Source organism: Rana temporaria, chromosome 4, assembly GCF_905171775.1.
Source record: "Rana temporaria chromosome 4, aRanTem1.1, whole genome shotgun sequence".
Classification (NCBI taxonomy): Eukaryota; Metazoa; Chordata; class Amphibia; order Anura; family Ranidae; genus Rana; species Rana temporaria.
In genome coordinates this window covers 28,244,887-28,269,856 of record NC_053492.1, presented here as the reverse complement: position 1 = coordinate 28,269,856, position 24,970 = coordinate 28,244,887, and the positions used below count along the sequence as shown (strand labels likewise).

The 24,970-nt window shown below is 44.0% G+C and overlaps 1 protein-coding gene across 1 annotated transcript; it reads left to right on the top strand.

Annotated features, from left to right (window-relative positions):
- LOC120936054 (alpha-1,4-N-acetylglucosaminyltransferase-like) lies at positions 1–24,344 on the top strand. Its single transcript, XM_040348153.1, has 2 exons — positions 1–650; positions 23,632–24,344. Exons 1-2 carry the CDS (start codon positions 210–212, stop codon positions 24,205–24,207), a joined length of 1,017 nt encoding a protein of 338 aa, XP_040204087.1. The 5' UTR covers positions 1–209; the 3' UTR covers positions 24,208–24,344.
- The last annotated feature ends 626 nt before the right edge of the window (positions 24,345–24,970 follow it).

Below are 24,970 nucleotides of genomic sequence, written 5' to 3'. Positions count from 1 at the left end.
GAGACTGGTAAGCTACAATACATTTATTTTTTGTTGGGTGTAGATATACTCAGGAACAAACATACTGCTGTGCTGCTACATCTTCTTGCCCTGCTGCAATAGGCATTGACCCAAACATTTCTCATGCTTATCTTTAATAAATGTGCACATTGGATTTTATATAATATAATTCTGTTTTTCTTGTAGCTCAACCACAGTATTCCGCAGTCATGCTGAAACAACTAAAAATATGCACTATATTTTTTATAGTGGTGGTTATAGCCTATGTTAGCAGGACCTCTTTTAAATCTAAAATTGGTCTAATTTCGGATCTCCTCCTTTCCAAGTACTTTGCAATCTCGAACAGCACCAATTCGTTTGGTGCTTCCAACATTCTAAGAGAAGGAAATGGAATCTTATTTATGGAGACCACGGACAAAATGAATCCACCATCCCTGGTACTTTGTGCCATTGAATCAGCCGCACGAGTCTACCCTGACCGACCGGTGGTCTTCTTCATGAAAGGACTGGAGAATATTACCAGCGAGGAAGACAAAAAGAGAGCAAAACAACAATTTCCAACCCTGTCGTCTTATAGCAATGTGTATCTCTTCCCTCTGAGAATGGATCAGTTATTTAATAACACACCACTTAAGCCGTGGTTTGATAAGGTATGTTAGAGATGGATTGGGGTAGCTCTGGGAAAGGAAACAGTAAAAAAAATGTGGGTACATGCAGATGGGAAGCTCAATAACATGGGGCAACTGTTGCAAATAATAATAAAATTCTCAGCTGTATTAAAGAGGAACTGAACTCTAAAATATGTGTCTAAAAAGTCATACGAGGGCAAGTCACCAATACAGGGGGCTAGTCACCAGTAGTGTCTGTGGGCTCCCAGCAACTGATATTTCTCCATTACTGACTTACTATGCTTTGTTCAGCACTATGTCGAGGCAGCCATCTTGGTAGAGGCAAGGCTTTGATTTCTCAAGGTGAACAGTACAATAATGGCCTTAGTAAATCTCCCTCCAAATCTAGTAAGACTAGAAGTCAAATTTAGCAGTGCTTAGATCTCACACATATCCCTTAATATTTTCCACATTTTGTGATATCACAAGCAAAAACTTAAATGTATTTTATTGGGATTTTTGTTTACAATATTATTTTATTATTTTATATAGATATTACAGGGTTTTACCTATACACAACAGGTATATATATATATATATATATATATATATATATATATATATATATATATATATATGTATAACTATGACGACCATCAACATATATTAACAGCATACAGTAAATATTCTTACATATCTTCAATACATATGATCTCTATACCAGATAAAGACAAAAGAAAGAGAAAAAGAAGAAAGGAAAAAAAAAAAAAAGAAAGAGAAAAAAAAAAAAACAAGGGAAGAAGAGAGAAGAATGGAAAGGTTATACATACATTAACAATTATATTCACACAAACGTAGCTAAACAATGGTAACATTTCCCTTAACCCAGCTAAGAAACTCAGATGACTGACGAAACTTGGACCAGACGGACCAAGTATGAAAAAACGTCTTCTCTTCCAGTTTCCCCTGCCAACAGACCTTTCAAATCTCTAATAAAGTCCATTTAAATTGCCCACTCCCCCAGGGAAGGAACTGTTGTTGATTTCCAGTGTCGTGGGATGACTGCTCTGGATGCAGCGAGGAAGTGTCTAAGCACTTCCTCCTTTGCTTTCTTTAAAGATCCTGGAATCATAGTTAAGAGAGCCACTCTGGGTGTTGCGGGGATAGTTATATCCACTAGTTTTTCATATAAATCAAAGATATGTTTCCAAAACGTTTTCACCGGGGGACAGTCCCACCAGATATGGGTCATATTTCCCTTTGACTCATGACAGCGCCAGCACATATCAGATATATCCTGGTTAAATTGATGAAGAGTAGAGGGACACCTGTACCATCTACTCATCACTTTATATGCCTTCTCTTGAGTTCTTGTATCTATTGACATTTTATGGGTCAAAATAAAGCTTTTTTGCCAATCCGCTATAGTAAAAGTCTGTTGGAGTTCTTTTTCCCATTTCCGTGTATACGGGGGAAGATCAGAATGGAAAAAAAATATTTTTCTCTGCGTAAACAGAAAAAACACTGCGCTAACGTAAATGATGAAATTAATTGTCAAAAACCATGTGAAATAGGATAGAAGCCGCCAGTATTAATTACTAGATACCATAGCAAAAAAAATACAAAAAAAGGGAGGGGGATAATACAGTGCTACTAATTGACCAATACAAAAAATGGTTGGACACGTGAGCTTTCAACCAAAATGAAAAATAAAAACAATATGAAAATTAATCAAAAAAAGTTCATAGTGTAAGAGCCATAAAATCGAATGATTCAATTGAATTAGCAAAAATAAAGTTCATATAAAGTCCGAGTGAAATATATTCCTCAATGATAAATGATAAATGTGCAGTGAAGTCCTTAATGATAACCGTGGAAGTTAGAAGCTGAAAAATCCTCCACCACAGAAAGAAAAAAATTGCACCCGATGTGTGGGAAATAAAATCTCCTTACCAGAGAGAAAGACCGGGTTTGCAGCGGTCTTATAGGATATGGGGATGTTTATAGTCTTCCCTGAAAGACTACTGCAGGGACTGCTACAACACCAACATAAGAGATCCAGATGACAAGGTCTCAATCATATCATATCCCCTCCGGTAATGATTTGGCGATGGTATGGATCATATAATGAAAATAATAGGAATCCACATAGTGCATTACTGTATAAATGATTTGTTTAATAAAAAACAGGTGTGCACTTACAGTTATAAATTGATAAAAACGCATGTGGGGTATGGCGTGGAAAGGATGGCGTTTCCTCCGAACCACCTCCGTCTGCTACGAGCCTCCGTCCGTCACGTGCCTCTCCGTACGGCGTGATGACGTCGCCTCTGCTAGGCCACTCCTACGTGTTTCGTCACTATCCCCGTAGACGTCCGTATAGTGACGAAACGCGTAGGAGTGGCCTAGCAGAGGTGACGTCATCACGCCATACGGAGAGGCACGTGATGGACGGAGGCTCGTAGCAGACGGAGGTGGTTCGGAGGAAACGCCATCCTTTCCACGCCATTCCCCACATGCGTTTTTATCAATTTATAACTGTAAGTGCACACCTGTTTTTTATTAAACAAATCATTTATACAGTAATGCACTATGTGGATTCCTATTATTTTCATTATATGATCCATACCATCGCCAAATCATTACCGGAGGGGATATGATATGATTGAGACCTTGTCATCTGGATCTCTTATGTTGGTGTTGTAGCAGTCCCTGCAGTAGTCTTTCAGGGAAGACTATAAACATCCCCATATCCTATAAGACCGCTGCAAACCCGGTCTTTCTCTCTGGTAAGGAGATTTTATTTCCCACACATCGGGTGCAATTTTTTTCTTTCTTTGGTGGAGGATTTTTCAGCTTCTAACTTCCACGGTTATCATTAAGGACTTCACTGCACATTTATCATTTATCATTGAGGAATATATTTCACTCGGACTTTATATGAACTTTATTTTTGCTAATTCAATTGAATCATTCGATTTTATGGCTCTTACACTATGAACTTTTTTTGATTAATTTTCATATTGTTTTTATTTTTCATTTTGGTTGAAAGCTCACGTGTCCAACCATTTTTTGTATTGGTCAATTAGTAGCGCTGTATTATCCCCCTCCCTTTTTTTGAAGATCAGAATGGGTTGATAGCAAGAGAATATAGTATAATACAGAGACTGGGTGTAATACTGGTTCCTCTTCCAAGAACAAATATTCAAATGCAGTTGGACTAGCATAAATATGTTTTGATGGAATAGATTGTATATAACATAAAGCTTGATGTCTCTGTAACCACTGCGCAGGGTTATAGGAGAGCATTGTAGATGTAGAGTCTATCGTTAAAAATGGCTCCGATTGGAGGACTGGAGCAATTCTTCTATGTTTTCCGGTTTGTACCAAGGACCGAACACAGTTGAGTGTAAGGCTGGTAGAAAATCCGGCGTTCCAAAGAAGGGAGTCATGGGACTTAATTGTTTTGATATTCTATAAATGGGTATCATACGATCTCATATATGTAGTGTTTGCCTAGTGAGATCTGCTGGAATCGAGAGGCCCTTACATAGAGTAGATGAAGTCCACGGAAGGGCACAGAGATCTATAGGGTTTATGTGACCTTCCAATTGTACCCATAACTTAGATGAAGAATGGTGAAACCAGTCAATAATACGTGTTAATATGGTTGCTTTATGATAGATAGAAACATCTGGTACCCCTACCCCGCCTTTGTTTTTCAGAAGGGATAATGTCCCAAAGCTAATTCTAGGCTAGGCTGAATTCCATATAAATGTAGAAAATAGCCGATGAATTTTACGGAAGTATAAAGCCGGGAGGTGGATTGGAATCGTTTGAAACAAATATAAGAGGCGAGGAAGTATATCTATCTTAAGGGTATTAATTCTACCGAACCATGAGAGTCTCTTAAATGCATAAGATGTCAAAGTCATTTGAATTTTGTGAAGCATCAGGAGAAAATTTAGAGAGTATAATTGTGATGTTGAGGCTGGGATATTGATCCCTAGATAACGAATCGATTCCGAACAGGTCCTGAAAGGAAAGTTCTTCGATATTCGCTTCATATTTGTTTGCGATAGGGATATATTGAGAAGTTCTGTTTTATTATAGTTGACTTTAAAGTTGCTAACTTCACTAAATATCTGGAATTCTTGGAGAATAGATGGGAAAGAAGTATGTGGTTTTGTGACAAATAGAAACAAATCATCTGCAAAAAGAGCCAATTTTGCATGGAGGAGGCCTACCTGAATGCCCGTTAGAATATCCTTTTTTCGCAGTGCTTTTGCCAGGTGTTCCATCGTAATAACATACAGCAGGGGTGACAAGGGAAAACCCTGACGTGTTCCATTAAAAATAGGAAAAGCAGGGGACAAGGATCCATTCACCCTAATTCTAGCTGATGGTGATAAATATAAGGACATAATCCGTGTTATCATATAGGGACCTATGCCGATCTGTTGGAGAGAAGATCGTAAAAACTTCCAACTAACACGGTCAAATCCCTTTTCGGCATCAACCGTTAGCAGGCAAAGAGGAATATCTTGAGTACGGGCATAATCCGTCAGCAGGAGGGCTTTAATCGTGTTATCTCTAGCCTCTCGACCGCTGACAAAGCCAACCTGGTCTAGATGTATTACTTTAGGCAGTAGTGGTTGTAGGCGACTAGCTATAATTTAAACAAAAATTTTAACATCAACCCCAATTAAAGATATATGTCTATAATTTGCACATAAAGAAAGATCCTTTTCTGGTTTCGGAATAAGTGAAATATCTGCTTCCAACGTTTGTGTAGGGAAAGTAGACCCATTCGCTAATGAATTCAATACCAGAGTCAGAAAAGGAGTAAGAAGGAAGGCAAAATTCTTATAAAATGTGGGCGTAAAGCCATCGGGGCCTGGACTTTTACTCACTGGGGTGTTAGTGATAGCCTTAGCGACCTCTTCCTTTGTAATTGGGGTTTTCTAATTCTTCTATTGTATCTTCATCCAAAGTAGGTAATGAAGTATCTGTTATATAGGATGCCACATTATCCTCTTCAGTAGCAAGTGAGCTTAAAGGTTGGTGCAGGGGTATATTGTATAGAGACTGATAGAAATGGCTAAATGTTTTCATAATTAAAGAGGGTGAAGATATAATTTCCCCGTTTGGTCCCTGAAGCTGTGAAATAAAAGTAGGAATCTGTTGTGAATTTAGAGAAAGAGCCAGCGACTTTCCACATTTATCACTAAATTTATACTGATACAGAGCCAATTTGCCCTCATATGAACGTGCCAAGGATTCATATAGATTACGCAAACATGTCCGAGCTGAAGCAACCTCCAGTAGAGTTTCTGTCGTGTTTGAGCGCTTGTGTTATATTTCTAATGTTCTAAGCTTTTGGACCACCATTGTAATGGCTGCTAATCGCTTCTTTTTCAGACGGGCGCCTATTTGAATAAAAGACCCCCTCAAAACTGCTTTTAGGGCCTCCCATTGAATGGGGAGTGTAGCAGAGTCTAGGGCATGGTCAGACAGAAAGTTTGAAATAGTTTCCGCAATATAAGTAGAACATTCTGGATTTACCAGTAATGCATCATTCAGACGCCAGTTTCATTCTCTAAATGGAACCGAAGGGATTTTAAATGTCAAAAAGAGAGGTGCATGGTCTGACCAAACCATAGTACCAATATCACATGTTGGTGACCAGTCAAGACAGTTATGGTCCACAAAAAAAAGTCAATTCAACTATACAGTGGGTGACCGCGATATTGTGTCAATCTCGCTCCCTTTCTCGGCGAGATTGAGCACCTACGAGCCCCATCGCGGGAGCCAGCGCCGAGCTGGCTTGCCGCGATGGAGACAAAGCCGTCATAGAAGCGACGGGAGATCCGACTTGGATTCCCGCCAATTGTAGCGTCGGCATTTGGTATGCATTCCCGAGAGGGAGAACTCCACGCCGGATTTTAAATAAAAATCCGGCATGGGTTCCCCCCTTAGGAGCATACCAGGCCCTTAGGTCTGGTATGGGATGTAAGGAGACCCCCCTACGCCGAAAAAACGGCGTAGGGGGTCCCCCTACAATCCATACCAGACCCGTATCCAAAGCACGCTACCGGGCCGCCCAAGAAAAGAAGTGGGGACGAGCGAGCGCCCCCCCCTCCTGAGCCGTACCAGGCTGCATGCCCTCAACATGGGGAGGTCGGGTGCTCTGCGGCAGGGGGGCGCACTGCGGCCCCCCCACCCCAGAGCACCCTGTCCTCATGTTGATAAGGACAGGGCCTCTTCCCGACAACCCTGGCCGTTGGTTGTCGGTGTCTGCGGGCGGGAGGCTTATCGGAATCTGGGAGCCCCCTCAAATAAGGGGGCCCCCAGATACCGGCCCCTCACCCTAAGTGAATGAGTATGGGGTACATCGTACCCCTACCCATTCACCTGCAAGAAAAGTGTTAACACAAATAAACAACACAGGGCATTAAAATATTTTATTAGTCTGCTCCGGAGGCTCCCCCTGTCTTCTTTAGCTCTTTCAGTAGGGGGGGCTTCTTCTTCACTGCCGTCTGGTTCTCTTCCGCTCTCCGGGGGGGGCTTCTTCTTCCGCTGTCCGGGGGTCTCCTCCGCTCTCCTTCTGCTCTCCGGGGGTCTCCTCCGCTCTCCAGGAGTCTTCTTCTATTTTCGCCGCTCTCCGCTGTTGACTCGGCGCACCCCGGTTCTTCCTCCCGCTGTCCAGTGCCTTCTCCTTCAGGGCTGGCCGCCGCTATACTAGCAGGCGGCCAGCCCGCTCTTCTGTGACGTCATCTTCTTCACTTCTCTTCTTCTGCCTTCTCCCGATGTTGACTCGCCGGCTCTTCTCGCTGCAATGACAGGTGCGCGGCTTGCATCCAACTTATATAGGCCTCACACTCCCATCATGCTCCGGTACCTACCCACGTGGTACCTACCCACGTGTTACCTACCAACGTGGGTAGGTACCGGAGCATGATGGGACTGTGAGGCCTATATAAGTCGGATGCAAGCCGCGCACCTGTCATTGCAGCGAGAAGAGCCGGCGGGTCAACATCGGGAGAAGGCAGAAGAAGAGAAGTGAAGAAGATGACGTCACAGAAGAGCGGGCTGACCGCCTGCTAGTAATTGAGCTAACACACGAAGATAGCGGGCGGCCAGCGCTGAAGGAGAAGGCACCGGACAGCGCGAGAAGAACCGGGGTGAGCCGAGTCAACAGCGGAGAGCGGCGAAAATAGAAGAAGACGCCTGGAGAGCGGAGAAGACCCCCGGAGAGCAGAAGGAGAGCGGAGGAGACCCCCGGACAGCGGAAGAAGAAGAAGCCCCCCCGGAGAGCGGAAGAGAACCAGACGGCGGTGAAGAAGAAGCCCCCCCTGCTGAAAGAGCTAAAGAAGACAGGGGGAGCTTCCGGAGCAGACTAATAAAATATTTTAATACCCTGTGTTGTTTATTTGTGTTAACACTTTTCTTGCAGGTGAATGGGTAGGGGTACGATGTACCCCATACTCATTCACTTAGGGTGGGGGGCCGGTATCTGGGGGCCCCCTTATTTGAGGGGGCTCCCAGATTCCGATAAGCCCCCCGCCCGCAGACCCCGACAACCAACGGCCAGGGTTGTCGGGAAGATGCCCTGTCCTTATCAACATGGGGACAGGGTGCTCTGGGGTGGGGGGGCCCCGCAGTGCGCCCCCCTGCCCCAGAGCACCCGACCCCCCCATGTTGAGGGCATGCAGCCTGATACGGCTCAGGAGGGGGGGGCGCTCGCTCGTCCCCACTCCTTTCCTGGCCGGCCGGGTAGCGTGCTTTGGATACGGGTCTGGTATGGATTTTAGGGGGACCCCCTACGCCGTTTTTTCGGCGTAGGGGGGTCTCCTTACATCCCATACCAGACCTAAGGGCCGGTATGCTCCTGAGGGGGAAACCCATGCCGGATTTTTATTTAAAATCCAGCGGGGAGTTCTCCCTTTCAGAATGCATACTAAACGCCGCACACGTGTAGAATTGGCGGGAATCCAAGTCGGATCCCCGTCGCTTCTATGACGCGCTCGCTGGAATGTGCTTTTACTATTCCAGCGAGTGCGAGATGTCGGCACCATGTCGCAGAGAATCAGCGCAATGCTGTTGTGCTAAAAACACATTCTCGGCGGCAGGCACTGTAAGACTGATGGACCATAGAACAATAAGTGTAATCTCTTGATCTAGGATGCAATATCCTCCATACGTCTATTAGATGGTGGTCGTATAAAATACTCTTCAACATCTTCAAACTAGATAATGAAACCGCAGTTCTTGATGAAGAGGTATCCAACTGCGGGTCCATTGGAAGATTAAAGGGTCACTAAAGGAATTTTTTTTTTTAGCTAAATAGCTTCCTTTACCTTACTGCAGTACTGGTTTCATGTCCTCATTGTTCGTTTTTGCTTTGAAGTAGCTGTAATTCTGCTGTGATCTCCACACTTCCTGGTTGCCTGTTTCCTTATAACCATGGTACTGGGAGATTTTCACGGTGGTCTAAGCTGTCATTACTGTGTGTCTAAAACTCCTCAGAACCAATCAGATTCATTTTAAAAACAAAACACTGCCCTGGATTTGTTTGTTTTTGTTCTGTGAGTCTTCCCGACTCACCTCTCACCCGGAACTTCATGTATGTACCTTTAAAACCGAAAGTGAAACTAGAGGCACATTATATGATAGATTAAATTCAATTTTTAATCATTTTTAAAGGGAATCAGTTAACTTTTATGTCTCTATACCCAATAAACAGTCATTTCAGCAAAAAAATTTTTTTCCTTTAGTGACCCTTTAAAGTCACCCCCCATAATGAGTCTCCCCTTCATGAAACCAAACAATGTCTCCAGATATCTCATCACTCTTTGACTTTGATTAGTGTTTGGCAGGTATATGTTAGCCACTGTAAATTGAATTCCCCATAGGGAAAACTTGACAAAAACATACCTTCCCTGGTGGTCTGCTATATAGTCAATTAAATCAATAGGCAAGGTTTTATGAACAGCAATAGAAACTCCTTTAGCCTTCTGGTCAGGGTTAGTACTATAAAAAACACTGGTTAAAGTGTCTGGTAGGGCAAGTAGGAAGAGAATCAGTCTGAAAATGAGTTTCTTGTAGGAAAAGTAAATTAACTTTATATTTATGCATTTGATACAAAATTTGCCCTCTCTTAGAAGCAATATTTAACCCTTTAAGGAGCATATATTCAAAAGTGGTTGAGCCACCATTGTAGCAGCCATGGTGGAGAGAAAAAAAAAACGGGGGGAGCGGGGGAAAAGAGTGTCACTGGGAGATCCTAATGTGCCTGCAAAACGCAGTACACTGTGTGATACACCACACAATAGGCATCAACTGTACCTGTCCTATGTAGGGGTAAGAAATTAAATTATATGAAAAAATAAAAAAACAAAAACAAAATATAACAAGACCACGAGATGTGTTCCCTGCAACATAGCAGACATAGCAACATCATTCAAAGTAAAAAAAAGAGTATACCCAATTAATTCTTAGTTTAGTTAGCTAAATAAAATGCAATATATAGACCAGCGCACCTTTGAAAGGGTGAGTTAAGGTACATATTAAGACATTTCATTTCCTACTCAAACCCAAATAGGAAGAAAAAAAAAGGGGGGGGGAACCAGACTGTTACATATGCATACATATATACAGGGCTTTTTTTCAGGGGGAACTTGGGGGAACTCAGTTCCACCACCTTTGGCTCAGACCCTTTGGTGCCTGCTCACCACAATCACTTGTAAACACAGAAGTCTGGTTTCTGTGTTTACAAGTGACAGCTCTGCACTCTGTGTGTAACTCCCCCCTGAACTCTGCACCCTGTATGTAATGCAACCCTGGTATTTAATGCCCCTTTAATACCCTTCTACTGTTTGTGAAATCTGAACGGGGTTGTGGTTGAGTTCCTGCACCTATTTTCTGAGAAAAAAAGCTCTGCATATATACACATATACATACATACATACATACCCATATATACATACATATACGCACATACACATACACACTGGAACCCTCCAAATTTGGAGAGATTATTTATTTCATTTTTCTCCTCCCTCCCCTTCCCCCCATAAATAAATATATAGCAAATCAAAACCCCATATTAATCTAAAGATAGATCCTAATGACTTTGGCTAGGGATTGAAAAGTTGGGTTGAAGGTGGAGAAAAGGGAAAAACAGGAAGAAAGGAAAAAAAAAGGGGGCGAAGGGAAAAAAAGGAGAAAAAAAGGGGGAGAGCATTTAAAAAGTCTTTATTCATGTGTCCAAAAAAATAACAACTTTATTCTAACTAACTGGACCCTTTATTAGCATCTTGTAGCCCTGGTCGAGATCTACCATTTCCTCGTTGCTGGGTGGTAGTGGCGACTAATCTTCCTGGCTGGCGATGCTCCTCTGGAGGGTCAAGCCAATTTGGAACAAAAATATGATCTTGCCCAAGAAAATCAAACAACATTGGGAGGTGCTCCGGATCAGAGAGGACAAACATCTCAGATCCGCGAGTTACTTGAATACTAAAAGGGTGACCCCAAGTATAAGTAGCACCTGCTTGACGAATTAGATCTAATAAGGGACAAACCATCCTATGCATATAGAGTGTATTCTAAGACAGATCTGGGTAAAGGTGAATAGTAGAGTTTTCAAAATCGACAGGACCATGGCTCCAAGCCTTACGCATAATTTCTTCCTTTAAAGTGTAAAAATGCACTCAGCAAATTACATCCCTGGGGCGACTGGCCCGATCGCTCACCCCCCTCCCCACCTTCTATCTAATTCAATACTAGCAGCAGATTCCCTACCCAGGACCTGATTGCAAGTGACAGCTCTGCGATATCCTCTGAAATCCCTTTTAAACAAATATTATTTCTGCGACTGCGATTTTCGCTGTCCTCAATGCGAAGTTGGTGTTGACGCAGGTGGTAAAGGTTTGCAGCAGATGCAGATTCCAGAGCAATAATACGTGCAGCATGATCTTCTTGTGTATGAGCAATTTCAGATACTGCAGTTTCAGACACTGTCACTTGTTGTCTGAGTGCACTCAACTCAGTGTGCATAGACGATTCAATTTTTATTGCCCAAGTCTCAAAATGTGCACGGAAAGCAGAAATTAAAGCCGCGGTTTGGGAGCCTGAGGGACCCCCTGACGTACCCTGCTGTGCTGCAGGCAAACAATTCCCTATTTGTAAAGAGGGCAGGGATACAGCCGTGTCTGAAAGCGTAACCAGCTTAACATTATCTGTAAGAGATACATCTGCTCCATATATCTTTTTTTTTTTTTTCTTTTTTTTTACCACCTCAGCTTATTACCAATATACTAGAGACCAACTCATGATCCGAAGCTTCTTACGTCTCTATTTACGGTTTGCATCATGTGTGGTATATACTCTGTTCACTGTCTTTGTCTTTTTTTTTTTTTTTTTTTTTTTTTTATTAAATATATTTATATAAATATATTTTAATATTTGCACCCCCCTCCCTCCCCTCATGGCTCCCAGGAGTCTCCTACCCGTCCTATGAATAAGAAAAAAAAGGAGAAAAAAACAAAGGAGAAAAAACAAAAACCCAACAGTACTATAAGCAAAGTATTAAGTAAGGAGGTTGTCCTCTTTTATTCGGCTGCAAGTAAGATAGAGATATGGAGAAGAGTAGGTCGAATGTGACTAGGAGAGATGCGGGGGAGGAGAGAGACATATGTGTCTTGCTAAAAAGAAATGAGAGAGGAAGCAGAGAATGGTGAAATCCCTGCATATTCATACCCTTACTCTCTCCGCATAGCTCCATGTTTTTTTATATTCCTTCCATTTTCCCCATTTCTCCCTATGTTCAGTGCTCTTCTCCAGATAGCCATCCCTTAGCTCCTCTAGTCTATATGTTTCCTCCACAGCGTCTATCCAACTCCAAATATGTGGGCTTTCCGTCTCCTGCCACTTCTTAGGGATAAGTCTCTTGGCAGCGTTTAAAAGGTGGGGGAGTAGGGACTGCTTGTATTTTTTTACGCCTTCTTGGCTGCAATGGAAGAGGACGGCCCATGGGTCTTTCTTGATCTCCTCTCCCGTGATAATCTTTATTTGGCTCAATATTATGTCCCAATACGTTTGAATTTTAGGGCAATGCCACCATATATGGGCCATCGTTCCTCTTTCTAGGCAGCCCCTCCAGCAGTCTGCGGTATAACCTACTTTAAATTTATTTACTTTGTCAGGGGTAATATACCATCCTGAAAGGCACTTATAATTTACTTCAGCTGTTCGTGTATCTATCGCGGAAGTATGAGTTAATTGAGTAATCCTTGAGACAGTATTAGTCCCCCTCATAACCCCTAACTCTCTTTCCCATTTGTCTATAAAAGGTGCTTCACCCCGGGATCCCAATTTAACCAGTAACCCGTACAATTTAGTAATGGTGCCCCTAGAATTTGTAGATTTACAAATTTTTTCCAGTGAAGTCAGCTCCGCCTCCGTCCGTAATGGGCGGGGGAGGTGCCGCACAAAGTGAGTCAACTGGATATAATGCCACCTATCCAGATTCCAACAATCCGTTTTGGCTTTCAAATCTCCATAGGTCATTATCTCTCCGTTTTGTATAATATCACCCAGGTGCACTGTGTTTCTCCTAATCCAGTTCCCCCCTATTTTTTTTTCCCCAGGTGGGAAATAGGGGTTTTCTTTTAAATTCATTAATGGGTAATTAAATTTCCCTTCTAATTGTGCCTGCGTCCTATCCCACATTCTTAAAGTGTCTCGTGTCATATCGTGTGTTTTGTGCTCTAGTGCTCTATGTTGTGCAGGGATCCAAATAATATTATTCAGATAATTGTTTGTTAGAGCCTTCTCTATTTGTACCCACCTTTTATCTGTCCTATCCCTAGCCCACTCTACCGCCCGCGATAGGACCGCCGCCTTGTAATAACTTTTAATGTCCGGGACTGCAAGGCCGCCAAGTGGCTTGCCCTGTTTTATTATGGAGAGGGATAGTCTGTGCTTTTTATTTTTCCAAACATAATTTAATAGCAGGGTGTTGAGGATCCTCAAAAACTGCTGGGGGAGAGCAATTGGGAGTAATAAGAATTTATAGAGGATCTTGGGGACTACCACCATCTTTAACATATTTATGCGTCCAAACCAAGATATGGGTTTATTTATCGTTTTTTTTAATTCGTTCTTAATCTCATTTAATAAGGGAATATAATTTATTTTGTACATCTTCTGTATTGTATTGGCAAGTTTTATTCCTAGGTACTTGAGTTCTTTGGTCCAAGGGAACACGCATACTTCCTTAACCGAATTTATCTCTCTTTTATTTAAATTAATATTCAAGATCTCTGATTTGGTTACGTTAATTTTGAAGTTGGAGATAGCGCCATATTGTTGCAATACTCTGGAAAGCTTGGGGATAGATTTAACTGGGTTGGTTACATAAAATAATATATCGTCGGCAAAGGCCGATAGTTTATGTTCCTCCCCTTCCACTCTCACTCCGTTGATGTCCGAATCGTTGCGAATGGTGGCCAGCAACGGCTCTAAGGATAGAATAAAGAGGAGGGGGGATAATGGACACCCCTGCCTCGTCCCGTTTTTCATCTCAAAAGATTCCGATAAAGAGCCATTGATTTTTATTTGTGCGGTAGGGTGATGATATAATGTTTTTATCCAGCTGGACATCCTGCTTCCTATTCCCATCACAGTGAGGGTTTCCATCATAAGCCCCCAGTCTACCCTGTCAAATGCTTTTTCGGCATCGACTGACAGGAATAGACCTGGGGGCTCATTCTGCCTTATGGTCTGGAGTAAAAGGATTGCCCTTAGGCTGTTGTCTTTGCCCTCTCTGTTGGGGACAAAGCCTACCTGGTCGGGGTGCACCAATAAGTGCATAACCCCTTTCAGGCGGCCCGCCAGAATTTTTGCAAAGAGTTTAATATCTGTATTTAACAGAGAAATAGGTCTGTATCCCGAACAGAGAGAGCTATCCTTGCCTTCCTTCAATATTATTGCGACCACTGCCGCTGTAGCTCCCCTGCTAGTTTCAAATTCCGACCCCAATCCGTTAAAATATTTACACAGCCTCGGTATTAGAATGTTACTGAATCTCTTGTAATAGAAGGTGGAAAACCCATCTGGCCCCGGACTCTTACCCCCCTTAGTGGAATTTATGGCCCTTTTTATTTCTTCCTCGGTTATGGGGCGGTCAATGGTAAGGCTTTCCGTCTCCTCTAATCTAGGAAGTCCTGCATTATCGAGGAACACACGTGTCTCAATCTCCCTTTCCCCTTCCTGCCGTCTTGGGTGTTTTATAGTGTATAGGTCCTCATAATATTTTTTAAATGTATCCGCGATGTCACTGGTTGCATAAACCAATTCCCCATTTTTCCCTTTAACTTTCTCGATATAATTCCTGGCTTTCTTTTTTTGGGCCATTTTAGCTAAAAGTTTACTTGGTTTGTTTCCCCATATATATCTCTCTTTGGATATACAATTTAGTTTATATCTTGCTTCTTGTTCCATAATCTCTTTGAGTGTATCTCTTTTTAAAATTAGTTTATGGTAAGTCTCTTTAAGTCTCTGCGCTTTATGTTCGCGTTCTAAAATCTCTATCTCTTTCCTCAGGGTAATAATTTTGCTTTTTCTCTCGTTTTTTTTTTTTGCGTCCTCAGCGATTAAAATCCCTCTAATGTACGCTTTGTGCGTCTCCCAAAGGGTTGCACTAGTAATACCCTCTGTATCATTCCTGAGGAAAAATTGTTTTAATTCTGCCTCCACCCTGCTTCCCCCTCCTTCCTCATGGATCAGGCTATCATCCAGGCGCCACATCGGCCGCTGACTCCTTTGTATAGCTAATGTGACTTTCATAGAGACAGGGGCATGGTCTGATACAGTCATAATTCCAATTTCTGTCTCCATGATTGAGTCAATCAGCCTGTGGTCCGCTAGGATGTAGTCGATCCTAGAGTACATCCCGTGGGGGGGGGGAGAAAAACGTGTAATTATGTTCTTTTGGATGGTTAATCCGCCAGACATCCACTAGTTGACATTCCTGAAGCTTATGTTTAATTCTCTGTAAATGCACATTCTTTGTCTCCCTCCCACGAGACGTACTATCATCTGTTGGGTTCAGAACAAAATTTAAATCACCCATCAGGATTATAAAACCCTCGGCAAAGTTGTTCAATTTTCCCAGGATTTTGTTTAAGTATTGAGTTGGGCGTACGTTTGGGGCATATATGTTAGCTAATGTGTACATAATATTATCGATCCTTATTTTAAGAAACAGGAATCTCCCTTCTGGGTCCGTCATCCTTGCCTCCAAGGTACACCCAAACCCTCTTATGAACCCAATCGCCACTCCCCTTGCACGTTTCGAGATGGAGTCAGCGTAAAACCAAATAGGGTATGCCGGGGAGTAGAGCTTGACGTTAGTATCCAAGGTCAAGTGGGATTCCTGGATAAAAACTACATCCGCTCTAAGTTGTTCGATCTCTGCTAAGACCTTTAATCTTTTTCCTACTGAATTTAGGCCCTTTACATTATAGGATAAAAATTTTACCTCTGTCATTTCTATTAACTAAATCACCTCCTTAGACACGAAGGACTTTACAGGCAGATCCTGGGAGCCATGATCCCCTTCCCACCCCCCTCTCCATCCCTCCCCCCCTCCCACGTCCCCCCCCCCCAAAACACCCACGTCCCCCCCCCCACCTAGGCCTATCCATCGCCTCTGAACCGTAGGGATCCTCGATCTCCCCTACCCGTCGGTGTTCTCGTGGATGAGGTAGGGCCTCCAAACGTCCCGCCCTCCCATTTTCCCCCCCGAGATATTCTTCTGGGGGTTGATCTTACATGGGTAGGGTACGGACCTGGCCTCCTTGCTCCCCTTCTCAATCCCCCCCCTCCCTCCCCCTTACCCCCCCGTCCCCCTTGATCATCCTAGCTCAACCCTCGTTAAACCGCTTGAGGAGGCTATCTGTATCAAAATGAACTATTCATCCCAACCTGGGATCTCCAAAACCGGCATGTCCAGTTTGCGGCAGAACCCTACCAAGTCCTCGGGGAATATCAACTTTGCCGAGATCCCCTCTTTGCGGCCAATCAGACATGCCGGGAAACCCCATTGATACTTAATATTAAGCTGGCGCATCTGTTCCAGGAGGGGTTTGAGAGACCTTCTCCTGGCCAGAGTCTCCCAGGCCAAGTCCGTGAAAATCTGAATATCAGTCCCGTCATAGCGTAGGGGGGCCTTTCTCCTGAGTTTTGTCCAGATCTCATCTTTGTCTTCAAAATATCTGAACCTCACAATAATGTCCCTGGGCCATCTACCTTCTCCCTCTCTCATCTTTCCTACACGATGTACACGTTCCATTTTGAGGGGGCCCTCCGAGCCATTATCTAAGAGGGGGAGGAATAGGTCGTTAAGAATTTTTCTCAGGTCTTCCCCTTTCTCCTCCTTGATAGATCGCACCCTTAAATTTTGTCTTCTGTTACGGTTCTCTTGGTCCTCAAGTCGGTATTGTAACCACCTCTGGTTTTGTTTCATCGTCTGATGTTGAATTTTTAGGTCGGTTAATTCTAAGTCCTGTTTTTCCATTTTTTTTTCCGCTTCCTCAACCCGTTCCAACATATGGAATAAATCCTTTCTTAATGCGCTAATTTCTTCTCTTATCGCAGTTTCCACTCTCCTTAACATCCCATCCAGTTACCCCCTTGTGGGGATATGAGTGTCCAGTCTGGAGTCGTCCATTTGACTAACCTCATGTTCACTTTCTATTGAGGTGTCCGTGATTGGGGTAGCTGCCCCCCCTACACCCTTTTTAGTTGTACTAGTTTTTTCTGTTTTTTTTGACAGGCCTGGGCTCTTAGAGCTCCCCTCAGATGTCATGTAGTGTCTGATCGTACTGGTGGGGGGATTATCTTTGGGGATTTTAGGGGCGGCCCCCCTTGTAGATTTATTCATGTTGTACTTCTTTGTCCCTCTGATACGTTTCCCCAGTTTGAACAGCAGATGGTCGCCTCCCCGCCTCCCTTTTTTTTTTTTTTAGGCAGTGGTTTTTATTTATTTGGGAAGGGAGGGTAATACCAAGCAGCCTTAACCTCACCTTCTGGAGATTTTACACTGGTGTTCAACGTCTCCCGTTGCTCGAGCTATGGGCAAGGGAGGTCCCCCACGCACTATTTTGGGGATGTTTTACCCCCCACTGAACCAATATAACAAACCAGACAATACTCATACAGTGGACCCACGGTCAAGTGGTGGGGATGGGAAGGGGAGACAGAAAGCTGGCAAAAATAAATAAGTAAATAAATGGCTCCAATATTTCCGCCCGTGCTTCAGGTCCTACCCGCTGTGGTTTGACGGTATTTGGCGCCGAGGGGGATACAATGTCTCTAGGCAGCCGGGACCCTTTCAACCGCGCCCCCTTACCAATAACCTCAGTATTTATGGGGTATTTTTGAGATACAAATTAATCGTCCGTGAATATTTAATTCATTTAATGCATTCAGAAACAGACTGTATGATGGTTACGGGTTGTATCTTAATGTATCTTAATGGAGACTAAACGGCTAGATGTCATAAGGTGCTTAAAACAGTATTGCACAGGTTGGTTCAAACTATTACCATGGCTAGTTTCTCTGGCAAAATAGCATGTATTGCATATGGAATGAGCCTTACAGTGCAGTGGTATGCTTGATCATCTTACCACATCACTCTGCTGTCCGGGTACGATCCTGAGTCCAACACACAGATCTACCTCCCCAGTCCCACATCATCTCAATAGGAGAGGAACAAACAGAGGGCTGACATTACCTGGTAGGCGATTTTTTTTTTTTTTTTCCCTGTTACACAGCTTAGAGATTTAAAATAGCAGATATCACGGCAGGCAGAGGGTGTGGAGGGCGGCTGCTATGTGGACCAGCCGATGGAGGCGTCCGTGCCTTCCTCTGCACTATACCGTGCCTACCTTCTCCTCGGGGGGGCAGTGGTTTGGGGGAGGCTGGGTTCCTGGAGAGCAGCGTGGAGCAGCGTGTCAGGTGTCCGGCGTACTCAGCCTCTAACAGCTCCGCAGACTCCCGCTCTGCATCGTAGCTGCTGCCGCTGAGACGCCGTCGGATCTTCCTCCTTCCGTCTCCTCCTCTCGGCTCAGGCCCGTAGCATGGGGAAGCCCTCCCTCAGACGTGCGTGCTTCACGTGCACCACGTCATCCTCCCGCCTGGCAACGTTTCCTTGTGCTCCATATATCTTAACTGCCTTATCTGCTTTTACAACCTCTTCAGGTTTGTTAGGTTTATCAGTAGAAAGCATGCTGTCTCTATCTAGTTGAAAGGGTTAGAGAGACTGAAAGGCAGCGACTGCAGCTGCAGCAGCAGCAGCCCGGGTAGAAGAAGTAAAAAGTGTCTTACCCTTCGCCATCCTGTCCTTCCTGGTCCTGGAGTCTGTCAGTGAATGTAATATTGCACGGAGGAGCAGAGTAGAAAGAGATGGGAGAATACCAGGAAGATTGTGCCAGAAAGGTTGTACAGCGAAGGAGCTAAGGAGAAAGTTCTAATACTGGTAACGCTAGATGAATCCTTAATTGGGATTTTATGTGATAGACCAACACAAAGTGGCACAACATTGTGAAGTGGAAGGAAAATGATAAATGGTTTTACATTTTTTTACAAATAAATATGTGAAAAGTGTGGCCCCCTTGACTCTGATACCCCTAACTAAAATCTAGTGGAACAAATTGCCTTCAGAAGTCACCTAATTAGTAAATAGAATCTACCTGTGTGTAATTTAATCTCAGTATAAATGTACGGCCCATCCATTAGGGGCGCCCTGGCGCCACCCTCTTTCTTCAAGCCTCTTTCTTTCTTCTATATGCAATGGATAGATTAATGTATAGCAGGAATCAATTCATGGCCACCGAGGCCGCCCCCTATTAATGCGTCCGACCCTTTTCAGGTCACCGGGTTCATGAATTACATCCGCCAGGTTTTATTTTAAGTATCTGATTAGAGCCAGAGGCTCTAATAGGCTTCAAAATAGGGTGGGCTCGAGATGCAGAGAGTGCACTCCAATCCCACCCAGGTATGTGGCAACAGCGAATGAATATTTGCTGTTACAACACTGATCCGCCTCCTGCCCAACCGGTAAGCGGGTCTGATACCCGTCACACGATTGGCTGAAAGGACAGGCGATCCTTTGGTCATCTAGGAGGAGAGGAGGAGAGCCGCCGATGCCTGATCCTCTCCGCCGCTCCACAGATGCCTGATCCCCGCTGCCACTCCACACATGCCCGATCCCCACCGCCACTCCACAGATGCCAAGTTCCCACTGACTAGATGGGGCAAGTGTGCCGGTGGACCTACCGGTAGACAGCGCGGGGGGGTTGAGTTCCCTGGAGGGTCGGTTGTTTGCTACCTCCCCCATACAATAAACCACCAGCTGCCACACACACACACATGAACATCTAACATGACCTGACCTCACAACTGTGCTTCTGGAAGAATGGTCAAACATTCCCATAGACACTCCTAAACCTTGTGGACAGTCTTCCCAGAAGAGTTGAAGCTGTTATAGCTGCAAAGGGTGGGCCAACTCAATATTGAACTATACAGGCTAATAGGTAGATTCAGAAAGATGGGCTTAACTTTGCGGCGGCGTAGCTTAGCCTGTTTAGGTTACGCCGCCGTAAGTTAGCGAGGCAAGTACTTGATTCTCAAAGTACTTGCCTGCTAAGTTACGGCGGCGTAGCCTAAAGCGGGCGGGTGTAAGGGCGCCTAATTCAAATGTGTCTAAGGGGACGTGTTTTATGTTAATGGGGATTGACCTGACTGCGCATGCGCCGTGCGCCTACATTTCCCAGTATGCTTTGCGGCTACGTCCGCCGCAAGGGCCTATTGATTTCGACGTGGACGTAAAAAACGTAAATCCCTATTCACGGACGACTTACGCAAACAACGTAAAATTTTCTAATTTCAAAGCGGGAACGGCGGCCATACTTTAACATTACTATTCCATGACTAGTGTAGTCCAGATGTATCCCAATAACCTTGACCGTTGAGACCCCATATACTCCAACCCCTTACTTAACCCAATACTTAATTCTAGAGTAAAGAGACCACACCTTTGCTTTGGAGTAAAATTTGGCCACAACAGCCTATTTTATTTAAACATTATAAGATATAACTCCAACTTAAATAAAACGCACATATCCAACATATCAGTAACATACATTAACCCAACGCTGTTGGTCTTTTCTGGCAGCCCCCCAGTCTCCACCACTTATGAATCAATATAACCAATATGAACAATACACTGCGAGCAAACATTAACCTTAGGCTTCCAGTCCGTGTAGTACGCTCGGAGACAACCCCCGCCCGCAGTGCAACCATTACAGTATTCCAACTAACCTTCCGCTGGAATACACCGAAGGGGCCCATAATACTGATGAGCCCCCCACCCCCATTTTCACTTCTTTTCTACTGCCACCATAAAAGACCAACAGAAATTACCGCCCATCCCGGCTGTCGTGACGACCGTCCATCACCGCACCTGCAAAAGAAAAACACACAGCCAACAACAGGTAATACATAAGGGAGGGAGGGTGGGAAAAACTGTTTCCTCCGTGCTCCCCTAGCTGCAACTGAGCCCCATAGGCCCCGCCTAACCCTTTTATATGGCCACTCCCCTGTCCCTCACAGCTCATCCTGCTCCTCCTAAACCCCCCACCCCTTCTTCTTAACCCTTTGGTGTCACTAGACACACTGTCATGCCCGGCCCTCCTCTATTGTCTCTGTCTTTGCTCCGGGCCTCCCTTCTACAAGATGGAATAACTTTAGGCCTGATATTGCCTTACGGAAACGGCGTAAATGTACTGCGGCGGCCGGGCGTACGTTCGTGAATCGGCGTATCTACTAATTTACATATTCTACGCCGACCGCAATGGAAGCGCCACCTAGCGGCCAGCCTCAGTATTGCAACCTAAGATAGGACGGCGTAAGCCGTCCTATCTTAGATATGTTTAAGCCTATCTCTGTTTGAGAATACACTTAAACATAGCGTAGATTCTGAGTTAGGTCGGCTTATCTACTGATAAGCCGGCCTAACTCTTTGTGAATCTACCTATAAGACTGAGATGCCATTAAAGTTCATGTGCGTGTAAAGGCAGGCGACCCAATACATTTTAGCAATATAGGGCCAGATTCACGTAGAATTGCCCTACGCTGCGGCGGCGTAACGTATTACATTTATGTTACACCGCCGCAAGTTTTCAGCGTAAGTGCTTGATTCACAAAGCACTTGCCTGTAAACTTGCGGCAGCGTATCGTAAATCCGCCCGGCGCAAGCCCGCCTAATTCAAATGGGGCGGGGACCATTTAAATTAGGCGCGTTCCCGCGCTGAACGTACTGCGCATGCTCCGTCCTTCGCAAGGACGTCATTGGTTTCAACGTTAACGTAAATGGCGTCCAGCGCCATTCACGGACGACTTACGCAAACGACGTGAAATTTCAAATTTCGACGCGGGAACGACGGCCATACTTAACATTGGCTAGACCACCTAGAGGGCAGCTTTAGTTTTACGCAGCGTATCTCTACGGAAACAACGTAAATTTACAGCGACGGGCAAAGCGGACGTTCGTGAATCGGCGTAACTAGTCATTTGCATATTCTACGCCGACCGCAATTTGAATCGCCACCTAGCGGCCGGCCTAGAATTGCAGCCTAAGATCCGACGGTGTAAGTCACTTGTATCTCAGAGATACGACGGTGTATCAGGAGATACGCCGTTGTATCTCTTTTGTGAATCTGGCCCACAGTGTATGTGTGTGAACTCGGCCTGTGCCTGAGGTGGGACGTGAGCTCCAAACTGGAGAATGTGAAGTTGATTTATTAAAGATAAATAGACTGTGCACTTTGCACAGTGCAGTTGCTAATGAGGTTAATCTTCATGTTGCAAAGAGTGTCCAATCACATGCAAAGCAGATTAAAAAAAAACAGCATTTTTGCTTGCAGATGAGTGGATGATAGAAATCAGTGGAGCTTCTGCTCATTTACTAAGTTCTGGAGCAGCTACACTTATATAGCTAGATTCAGAAAGACTTAGGCTGGCGTATCAGTAGATACGCCAGCCTAAGTCTGAATCTGCGCCGGCACAAATTTAAGCATATTCTGGTATTCCGCTTAAATTAGGCTCAGATACGAGCGGCGTAAGTGTCTTACACCGTCGTATCCTAAAGTGTACTTTTTAGGCTGACCGCTAGGTGGTGCTTCCATTACGGTCGGCCTAGAATATGTAAATGAGTAGATACGCCAATTCACAAACGTACGCTTGCCTGAAGCAGAAAAGATACGCCGTTTATGTAAGGCCTAAAGTTATTCCATCAAACAGCTGGAATAGTAATGTTAAGTATGGCCGTCGTTCCCGCGTCGAAATTTGAAAATTTTACGTCGTTTGCGTAAGTCGTCCGTGAATAGGGCTGGACGTAATTTACATCCACGTCGAAATCAATAGGACCGTGCGGTGTACTTTGCCGCAATGCACACTGGGATATGTACACAGATGGCGCATGCGCCGTTCGTAAAATACATCAATCACGTCAGGTCACCCCTCATTAACATAAAACACGCCCCCTCAGCCGAACTTGAATTTGCCGCGCTTACGCCCGCCCGATTTACGCTACGCCGCCGTAACTTAGCAGGCAAGTACTTTGTGAATCATGTACTTGCCTGGCTAACTTACGGCGGCATAGTGTAAACACGATACACTACGCCGCCGCAAAGTTAGGGCGGTCTATGTGAATCTAGCTAATAGAGTGCAACTGAACTTTGCAAAGTGCACAGCCTGTTTGCCTTTAGTAAATCTAACCCCTATGAGTTGATTTTTAATGAAGTGGACCAGGGCTCTGGTTTGCTATATGATGGCCCATAAAGAATATTAACTGAGAAAGCATTGTTGAAAAAAATTGTTGTTTTTTGTAACAGAAAAGCTACTTTTTGATTTATAAGCTAAGATATATTTTAATTGTATTTCTCTGAATCACCAGGTAAACCCTGAAAAAGAAGTCTACTGGACCCATGTGAGCTCAGATGCCTGTAGGATTGCCCTAATGTGGAAATACGGTGGAATTTACATGGATACTGATGTCATCTCACTTCGTCCAATACCCCAGGACCATTTTATAGCAGCCCAGGAAGCCACAATTATTAGCAATGGTGTTTTTGGCCTTTCCTCACATTACCAGTTGACATGGCAGTTTATGGAGAACTTTGTTGAGAACTACAGGGGAGAAATATGGGGACACCAAGGACCAGGGGTTTTCACTCGTGTGGTGAAGAAATTGTGGGGCATGCCCGTATTTAACTCTACGGATGATGTCATGTGTGGAAACATCAGTTATTTTCATCCTCAACGTTTCTACCCCATCCATTATCCATCATGGAGAAGGTATTTTGACGTCTGGGAGAATTTGCCAACTTTTAATGACTCCTATGCCTTACATCTTTGGAATTTCATGAATAAAGAAGGTAAATCTATGGTACCTGGAAGCAACACGTTGGTGGAACACCTCTACCAGAAACAATGCCCTACCACCTATGAATATATCTTGAGAAATAAATGAACTCACCTGTAACAAATATGTTGAGCTTATAAAACAGATTTTTTTGAAAGATCGGCCTATACCGACATACACTCTAAGGCAGGGGTGGGCAATTATTTTTTCGATGGGGCCACATGAGAAACTAAAAATATTTTGGAGGGCCGGGCCAAAAGGCTAAACTCAATACTGCATAAAATCAATTGTATTTCTTTATAAAAAGCAGTAAATATCATTGTTGGACAACTGGTACGAGTACTTGTTATAGTTAAACAATGAAAAAGTGAGGTTGCCTTACAAGAAAAACATTTTTATTAAACAAAATTTCCCAAAACAATGAACATTTTTCACTATTTGTGACTCATATTAGTGAAAATTATGGTTTATGTATGTCTTATTGTCTTAGTGATTGATTCACATCACAACTTCATTGATAGCTTTTTTTTTTGTATGATTTTTTGTATGATTTTTAGTTTTGCTCATTACTGCCACACACGTGCAATGCATGGCTGCATGTGTGTGGCAGTGATGAGCAAAAACAAAAATCATACAAAAAATAAGGGTATCAATTTCAAATCAATGAAGTTGTGATGTTAATCAATCACTAAGACATACATAAACCAGTGTGCCATCAATTGCTGCCAGTGTGCCATGAATTGCTGCCAGTGTGCCATGAATTGCTGCCAGTGTGCCACCAGTGTGCCATGAATTGCTGCCAGTGTGCCATCAATTGCTGCCAGTGTGCCACCAATGTGCCATCAATTGCTGCCAGTGTGCCATCAACTGC